Source organism: Chlamydotis macqueenii, chromosome 7, assembly GCF_036417535.1.
Source record: "Chlamydotis macqueenii isolate bChlMac1 chromosome 7, bChlMac1.mat, whole genome shotgun sequence".
Classification (NCBI taxonomy): domain Eukaryota; kingdom Metazoa; phylum Chordata; class Aves; order Otidiformes; family Otididae; genus Chlamydotis; species Chlamydotis macqueenii.
This window is the reverse complement of record NC_141562.1, coordinates 20,624,862-20,634,134: the sequence shown is the minus strand read 5'-3', so window position 1 is coordinate 20,634,134 and position 9,273 is coordinate 20,624,862. Positions and strand designations below refer to the sequence as shown.

General features: G+C 40.2%; 1 protein-coding gene across 1 annotated transcript in view; it reads left to right on the top strand.

Moving 5' to 3' along the window:
* The first annotated feature begins 1,476 nt into the window (after window positions 1–1,476).
* Window positions 1,477–9,273, top strand: part of ERCC6 (ERCC excision repair 6, chromatin remodeling factor) — a 49,060-nt gene continuing 41,263 nt past the window's right edge. The window contains exons 1-5 of the mRNA XM_086752765.1: window positions 1,477–1,753; window positions 1,829–2,062; window positions 2,614–3,047; window positions 5,550–5,670; window positions 8,056–8,164. Coding sequence (XP_086608891.1) covers window positions 2,617–3,047; window positions 5,550–5,670; window positions 8,056–8,164 — 661 coding nt within the window. The 5' untranslated portion in view covers window positions 1,477–1,753; window positions 1,829–2,062; window positions 2,614–2,616. The remainder of the gene's footprint in view (window positions 1,754–1,828; window positions 2,063–2,613; window positions 3,048–5,549; window positions 5,671–8,055; window positions 8,165–9,273) is intronic.

Genomic DNA, 9,273 nt, shown 5'->3' with positions numbered 1-9,273 from the left:
CCAATATCTAAAGGCAAGGTGTAAAGAAGACAAAGCCCAAAATCCAATAAAAGTTATCCTCTGTCCCTATACACCCTAACCTACACCCTTAAACTTTCATTATTAAAACATTACATCCAGTCATACACAAACACCACCTCTGCTATTCCTCTCTTAAACAACTGTGACATTTCTGCACAGTCACTATCACAATCTTCTACAAGCAGGGTGACTATCAGTAGGATCCGGGATTTCTTTGGTTCAAGGGTGCACCATAAAAATATTATCATTACTGGACAAGCTTTCTTTCTCTCTTGGTCTGTAGCATTTTGTTGAAACAAAATGAGAGAAGAATACAGTATCACGACTGTTACTTACTTATACACGCTTTGTCTCCACCCCTGAATAATTTACAAAATAATAATACATTTTTTAAAATCTGCATCTTGTTTTAAGACATTCACTGCAAAAAAAAAAAAAAAAAAAAAAAGATGACATTAAGAAGACAGGGAGCAGGACAACTAAAAAGCAGTTGGAAGAAAGCAGCTCCATGGTCAAACTGAATAACAAATCAGCCCCTGAAGCCAAGAGTTAAACTCTGCCTCAGCATTTAATTAGCAAAACATTTCCAAATGTATCCTGCTATGTATTTAACCTCTCACGGTTGGCCCAAGGCTGTCAGCCAATAAATTCAGTTCTGCAGCCTCAAGGAGGAGCTGGGTCCAGGACTCTCATGCTACTGGAACAAGGAGACACAAGGATGGGAAAGACAGTAGAGAAAGCGAAAGGAGCCCTGAAGAAAATCTAGCTTTCTGCTTTTGTGACTACCAGAGAATTATGGGGAAAATAGAAAGGAATGCAGAAACCAGAATAAACTGCTGCTACAGAGCCCAGCAGCCAGCACGGCAGCCCTTAAGAACTGCTCCTCTCACCAACTCCTTACTAAGCCTACAAGCAGTCCTGCTGCTAAATCCCAAGCTGTGCGGCACCTTTCTTTTTTTCCCTTGGAGGAACCTTTATGCAACCACATTATACTATTTTCACAACATTTATTTTTTGAGTCCTGGGCTAATTTTGCAACCACTAAGCCACGTTTCCTTCCCCAAGCCTGCCAAAGGACTTGACGTTAAGGAAAGAAACTGAACTTTTGAAGTGGTCCCAGTAAGCGGTTCCTCTGCGGCTCTGGTCTACGGGCACCTCCCCGGCAAGCATCAAACCCCCGCAGGGCGGCCAGCCCGAGGGCCTGCGTGCAAGCGGCCCACGTCGGGCCCACGCACTGCCAGGTAAAACTCCGCTAACGAGGCAGCCTGACGGCAAAGGCCGGCAAAGCCCAGCAAAGCCCAGCGGTACCGGGGACGGACGAAAACGCCCGTCCCTCCACCGAGACCACCGCAAGCACCCGCTCCTGCCCCGCGGCGCATGCGCAACTGCGACTGTCACTGACGTTAGGGAAGTGACGCATACGCGCTCAGCGTGGGTGGGTGGTGGAGCGCATGCGCCTTATGCGGCGGCGGTGTGGGCGTCCCGGGAGCCGAGCAGGGAGGTGAGGCCCCCGCCGGGACTGGGGCTGCCGCTGCCGCTCCTCCGCCGCGCGTGGGGCTGCGGCCTGCCCGGCTCGGGCAGAGGCCGGCGGGAGGCGGCGGCCCCCCGGAGCCCTTCGCGCTTCCATCCCGGCCGGGCCTTGTCACCAGCCGCGAGGGACAGCGTTCCGTCCTTTCCCGGCCCTGCCGGCTCCGGGCTTGCTCGCAGAGAGAGGCGGAACTGAGGGACCGGTGTAGGCGGGGAGTGGATGGGGTCCGGGGTCCCTGGAGGGGAACCGGCCGGTCATGGTTCCTGTTGCCTGATGCAGGGCCGAACCCGTTGTGTGTGCGTTCGGAGCTGATGGAAGAAGACGGTGAGACGGGGCCGAGATCCACGGGCTGCCGTGTTAGGAGAGGTTGCTGGTGAAGCCCACTTGCCTTACTAACATCTTCCTGCAAGTTAATAACACGTGTTTCTCCCCGAAGTTGATGAAACACACATCTTTTGAGAAAACTGTCTCACTGTGAAGGTTTCAAACAACACTAGCTCCAGGCTTGCCTCGGTAAGTGAGTCCAGTGTTAATTTCTCAACAACTAAGATGCTTTATGTTCTACTTCAAAGTTAAATTGTCAAACTAAAGCCTGCAGTCAGCTCCTCTCATCAGTACTTTCACTAGCAAATCTTATCCTCTTTTGAAGACTTGTATTTTTTTGTTTTGGATATGTTAAGCTGCATATGTTTTTGTTATGACGTGGTCTTCTGGAGCATGACCATTTACATACAAGATTGAGTTCACTCTCTGGCAAGGAGAGTAATTTTTACAGGCTGTTTTGTTTGTTTTGATATCTGTGTCTTCCAGGAGTATTCCATGTAGTTGTCTTTAAGAAGTTTTCGACAGTTTTTCCTTTTGATTGTGAAAATTAGTGTGGAGAAGCCTTTGAGGGGAGGACTGATGGAAGAATAGACTACTAGGTGTTTGGAAACAAGAATATCTCATAAAACAACATGCTTATGGTTTTGTTTACTTTTATTTGGGCACAACTTTCTTGAGGAACTTTGTGTGTGTGAATGTTCTTATGATGATGCGGTTCTTCTTTTGTTGCCTTTGAGCAGAGGATGCCAACAGACAACAGCCACCTGCCAGACAGTATCGAAGAACAAGAGCCTTGTACTACTGCAAGCAATAATTGCCTGCATAATGCTGAGGAATCGGAACTTAAACAAGAAAATGGCATTTGTAATGGTGACCTGGGTAATAGTATTAGAGTTCCCAACTCTGCCAGCCAGTCATCCTCTTCCATGGCTGTTCCTTTGGAGGTGCCCAGGAGAGGGCAATCCCTTTTACAGATCAACAGGCAGCAGATTCAGTCCATCTCATATAGTGCACAGGCTGCTGAGCTCCAAGGTTTAGGAGTTGATGTCTATGACCAGAATGTATTGGAGCAAGGAGTTCTTCAGCAAGTAGATAATGCAATTAATGAAGCTAATAAAGCAGCAAAAATAGCTGATGCGACAAAAGAATATCAGTCAGCACTGGATGATTTAAGGTAAATTTTGTTGATTTCTTAGTGTTGCTTTCTATCTGACGAGGCTCAGTGTCTCATGTTTTTAAAAGCTGGAAGATGAAAAGGTGTCCTGAAAGCACTAGATCACATGTGCTCTTCTGAGTCACCTACCTTTTAAAAAAGGAGAAAATATTTTTCACATCAGAGCAATGCTTCATTGCTCTTATTTGCCTAGTTCAGTCATGCATCAAGGTAGTAGAGGACAGCACATCTCCTTTTTCTGCTTTGTCTCCTACATTACCAAGATGCATGTCTTTTCTGGGCAGTGGAGAACTGCATTATACTGTATTATTCAAAGTTATGGTCAGAAGAATTGCCACTTCTTCAATTCTGTATGCTTCATGGGGTTGTCTGCTGCTGGTTATGTGCTTTCTGTAACAACCAAAACCACCTTATCACAAGTGCTTGTATGAAGTACTTAATGACACCTTAAAAGAATCAAATGCTTAACGAACATGGCATACTGACAGTAGAAGACTTTGAGGGATAGGAGCCACAAATCTTTTGAGTTTTAATCTTAGCTCTCCCTTATTGTTTCTAAGCTGGTTGTAGAGTTACAGTGTGAACTATTGCAGGTAAATAATTCTGCCTCTGCGTCTTTCACTGTATTGCGTTTATGTTGGTTTTCAGTGCTCAAGAGGCTGTAGGCTTCTAGTACCTATGTGAACTCTTGCTTGGCTCTCTTGTTACGCATGTGTGTGATTTTATGCTCTTCATTAATTACCCAGTTTGGATGTGGAGGTGTGAGATTAAGTAAGTTTGCAAAACTGGAACTTGATTTCAGATATTATGTAGCAGAAAGAGGTAATGAGTAAGATAGTTATTGAGAGGAAGAATGGAGCAGCATAACCACTGAAGTTAGATTATGCAGTTATTGAAAGAGTGGTGCACAATGCTGTCAATTAGTTTATATTTTCCTATTTTTCTTTCCCTTCTATTTTCACGTTCCATTTGAAGTCACAAAATGAGATCTATGTGAAGGGGTGCAAATGGTTTCTGCAGACCTGTAGAACCATTTCTACATCAGATGTAATGTGCAAGGCTGAAAGTTGATTATGGGTAAAATTAACAGAGATATAGCTGGCTTATTGAGCAGAGGAACTAACAAAAGTAAAGACATGAGTAGAGCGTGATAGAGTTGGTTAAAGTCCTGTAATACGGTGAATGCATGACTAGAGGTAAAATCAGGCAAGAAGTGGTTTTGGGATAGTTGGCACAGAGTTCATGGTAGAAGCTGTATGATTCTGTAATACAGACATAAATCTAAGCAGAAGAAGAAGAATGAAAAATGGTTGAAGTGAAATCTTGTTTAAATCCTGCAGTCCTGTTAAATAAAGTTTTATGGTAGAGGACAGTAGCAGTATGTGTCAAGAGACCCTACAGCCAAGGAAGGAAGAGCCAAAAGGTGGGAGACTTCCAAGAGGATGGTGTACTTCAAAGCAACAAAACGAAAGACCGCAAAAGGGGATGGGTGGTTCAAAAGTGTTGAAAGAGAACAGGGAAATGAAGATGGCAGTGATAGCTGGGGAGCTGGAAGAATACATGTCCTAGGAGAGCAGTGGTAGCATCCAGATTAGACCTGGAGAGTAATGTGGCCCAAGAATTTCCTCTCTGACAATTGTGGAGACTTCTGTAGGGCTTTTCTTTGCATATGAGAGGAATAAAGGCCATTTTGCAGCTGTTGTAAAGAGTTTTCTTTGACATTTTTTGTAATGCATTGAGGTGTTAATTTGTGTATCCTTATGAAATATTCTGGTATTTGGATCAACAAAGCTAGATTTGTTGCTTCTGATGGCGGGGCTGTGCCTCCTTCCTTGCAAACAAATTCAACAGCAGAAGTGGATGATACTAGGTTATAGTAAGTGGTTCAACCTGAATTTCATATTGTATATGGAAGCATGAAAAACAGTAGTGCATGAATAAAGAAAGTTTAATGTTGGTGTGCTGTTAATCCTTTGAGCTAGTCTGTCTTCCTGAAACTGTATTTGTATCTTGTAATCTATTTGTGTAAGAGACATTGTAAACATAAAAGAAATAGGCTTCCTTATATAACGGCATCAAACTATTGAAACAATTTTGGAAGATGAAAACATGAGATTTCTCATTTAGATTTTTGTTTTGTGTTTTGTTTACCTTGAATGATAAAAGCAACCACTATCACTTGCTTATTATCATCATCAGACTTGTAACTTTTGAGTACTAAATATTGCAGTGGTTTGTTCCATTTCCTTGCCTTTGGAATTTTAGTGTTAGCAAAATTTTGTTTAAAAATATTTTATGATGTACAACAACTTTAGTGTTTAGTATTTCCAGTGGTGTTTAAATATAAGGTGCTTATTTAGGAACTTACCTTTAGACCTTTTTAAATGTTACTTTAAATCTCTTGGAATTTGTCAATTGTCTGAATTGAGAATGTACTATTTTTCTTGCTAGAGTTGACTAGTACATTGCAATCTTCTTGGTTTGTTTTTTTTTTTTTTTCAGATCATGTACAACATCTCTGAAACAAATAAATAAAATAATTGAGCAACTTTCACCCCAAGCTGCCAACAACAAAGATATAAACAGAAAACTAGATTCTGTAAAACGGCAAAAATATAACAAGGTGATTGGATTATATTAATTTCCTTCTGACAATACTTAGTTTGTAGTTTGGATTATGTGATATTTTTCTTGCTTAATTCCATAGTTCAAAGTCAGGCTACAATTGCTGTTCCTTCCCTTTTAAATGGTGTAATTTTCTACCAAAACATGTAAATAACTAATTAAAAAATGTGGAAGTGAGAGCTGATTTTTTAATTATTATTTGTTCTAAGTTTCAGAACAAGCTGTAAAACTGAAGTTCCAGGATCTGTTTGAAAGACTGATTTGCGTTAATTAAATATCTTTGTATGGTATTTGGAGAATTGGCAAAGCAGTGTCAGGACATGATTCAATAGTTTACCTAAATCTCAGCTCTCGTGGTCTTCATTCCTTACCTTCCTTTCCTTAATTCTCTTTCATTGTCTGTATCTTTCTTATACCAGAACACACCATTCCTGTCTGTGAGCCATTTTAACTAATTGATTTGGCAGAAACTGCTCCAACTTTTTTCTGCCAGAGCAGTCAATTAAAGGAGCTTGTAGAGCAATCTAGCAGGCGTCAAGGTAGTGTAAGCAATAGACCTGTACAGCTGTGAATAGGAAGGAGATTTGAGAAAAGGGAAATTTCTGGTCAGGAATGTAGTACTTTGATCAGCTCACTGTATGATGGCAATGCACTATTTTCCCTAATGATAAACCTGACTGAAAAACTTACTGCCCTTTGCTCTCAGATGCTTCTTCCCAATCTCAAGCCGTTTGCCACTGACTCCTTCAGTTGTTTGTCTTTTAACCTTGATCATTTCAGCAAATGCTGCCAGTTTGTCCAATCAAGAGGGTGAGGGAGACAGCACTGAACAGTGGCGCAGGACTAGGAACAAGTAGCTGGAAGTAGTGGAAAGAAATGCATTAAACCAGACCTACCACTGAAGAGCGATCAGTTATTGGATGCTGGATTTTCCTTGTTTTCATATTACTTGAAGTAATTTACGCAAGTGTTAGTTGCAGGGGAAGCTCAAACCTTGGTTTGAGTTCATTGTTAGCCTTCTCTAACAGTCCTTGAAGTGTAAAAATAAATCCCCATATGAAAAGTAATTTGTAAAAGTGATCCTAGTAACCTCAAGAGTGTTTTGGAGGGTGTTTGGAGGCAGGCAGTGTATTTAAAGCTGGTCTTGAGCTATTTTTTGTGTGGAGAAGTGCCTTTTAGTACTCTTCCTTTTGTAGTATTAAAAAAAGGAATTGCTAAGGAAGACTGAATTCTTCCATTATGGAGACAAATGGGAAATTAATGACTTATACAGGACAGCTATTTCCTTAGAGCTGTTGTACAGGGAGTGTTTTATGATACAAAGTACTCTGGGAGGAAGGATACACAGTGTATACACAGGAGATAATATATTGTACCATACATGAATGTACCTACCCTTTGTGGTTTGAAGATATGGGCAGGTTAGTGAACCCTTCTTCACCAAAAAGAACAAAATGAGCAAATTTTTTTTTTAATGAGGTGTGTTTTTTTTTTTTTTTTTTTTTTTTTTTTACTGAAGTACGTGCCTCTCTGGAATTAAAAATATGGGAAGTTACATTGTCTGTGTCTTTGTTTTACTGGTTGGAATTTCTTATTTCATAAATGAAAGTGAGCAACACCAAGGAGTTACATCATCACCGGTAAACATACAATTGAGGATATTACAATCAGATAAAAGGTGTAACAGAAGAGTTGGCTCTGAATTCTTTTCATAGCAATAATTAATTATACTTGTTATAGCATTTGTAATGTTGATTTTTTTTAAAACTTTTTTTGAAATCATTTCACTTTGTACTTTTGCTGTTAAATTAGCTATGATCCCTCCTGAGTTAACTGTGTACAAATATATATTAGGATGACAGCCTGATTTACAATTTCAGTTTCTTTCTAACAAGACATTCCAAAACAACTGAGATGATAAATAAATATTATTCAATCTTATAGCTCTTTCTACTGGCTTATTAACCATAAACACAGTCTTGCAGATTATGAACAAATCTTTTGGTGTTCTCTGTGCATCTCTCTAATTGGCTTGATGGGCTTCCTTCACTAGAAGCAACACATTCATAAAATGACCTCAAAAGGTGTACATAAAATATATATAATGTGCGTGTGAAATGTGTGTGTATAAACAACCTGATCTTACTGTATGCATATCGTAAGATGATTGTACACACAAAATTGTGTGTATTCTGTGGAGTGGAGGCCTACAGATACTGTGGTGACACATTTTTGCACATGTTTTGTTTCAAATTTGAAACTGTGAATGTTTGAATATGAGACTATCGTGGAAATACTGCAAATGTAGTAATTTAAGTCTTGTTTAGAAGGATAGCAAGTTTATGAACCAGATTAAAAATTATGTATCTACTTGTCATTCAAGGAGCAACAGCTAAAGAAGATCAAAGCAAAACAAAAGCGTCTCCAAGCAATTCTTGGTGGAACAGAGATTCTTGATAAAGTAAATGAGATTGAATTTGAGGAAGATGAAGGTATGGGAGAAGGCTGAAAGTTCTGTTCTACTTTGATGTAATGATTTTTTTTTGTTTGTTTTTGTTTGAAGCTAGTTTGCAAGATCTTTACCGATAAGAAAATAAGTTTCAGTGGTTTGCTCTCAAAGAGAGAATGAAGAACTTATTTTCTGCACCTGCAGAATTGCAGATCTTAGCATATTCATGTGGGAAGTTTTAAAAAAGGGATGTTAATCCATATTCAGCTGAGTAGGGATGGCTGAGGCACATTAGAGTATTGGGCTTAATAAATTGGAAATCCTAACATTTTTTTTCGCAGCTAATTTGATAAAGATGTGTAACATCATGATTGAATTACATTTTATATGCTGGATGCTATCAATCAGCATTAACAAAATTGGTTTTTCTTACTGTTGGGAAGTATCACTAGATACAGAAGGAGGAAGTGCTGCTCTCTTTCATGCTGCACTGTGGTTTAAAAAAAATAAGACTTCTTCCAAAGCAGGCTGTTTGTTCTCTCGGTGTTTCACTAGGTGTTCTTTCTCACTGCTGTCTGCAAACTGAGCTTGAATTTTGTAACTCCAGCTTGGCTGTGTCTTGGCCACAGCCACTAATCTGCAGTATTCTGCAGTGCAGGTTTGGGCCCCGCTGACATCTGCACATAACCTTTGGGTTATTTTGTTGTTTGCAGAGGTGTAAACTCCTTGTGCTATTTGTCCATTGCAGATGTGGCTGGAGTGGATTTCAGGTCTCACAGAGCTCATGCTTCTATCCTATTGCAACAAAACTTACAGAAGTCAAAACTTCGGTAAACTTTTCTTAGTAGAAAAGCCCCTTTAATCCTTAATCCTTTTTGTTTGAATGGGTTCATGCAGTAAAACACACGCACCCAGTGTGATTAAATGTAACTAGCAAGTGAGGGGAGCCTGAACCAGAAGAAATAGAGTTGAGCAGTTCCAGTATTTTGAGAAACTGAGGGAGTGGAGAGGGAGGAGTTCCATACCTGATGCATCATCATTTACTCATTAGATAAATACAGTGCTTCAATGGGACATATACAGTAGCATGGTGTGCTGGCAATTCTGGTACAGCTATTTTGAAATTTTGGACTCTAATAATAGATTTCAAGC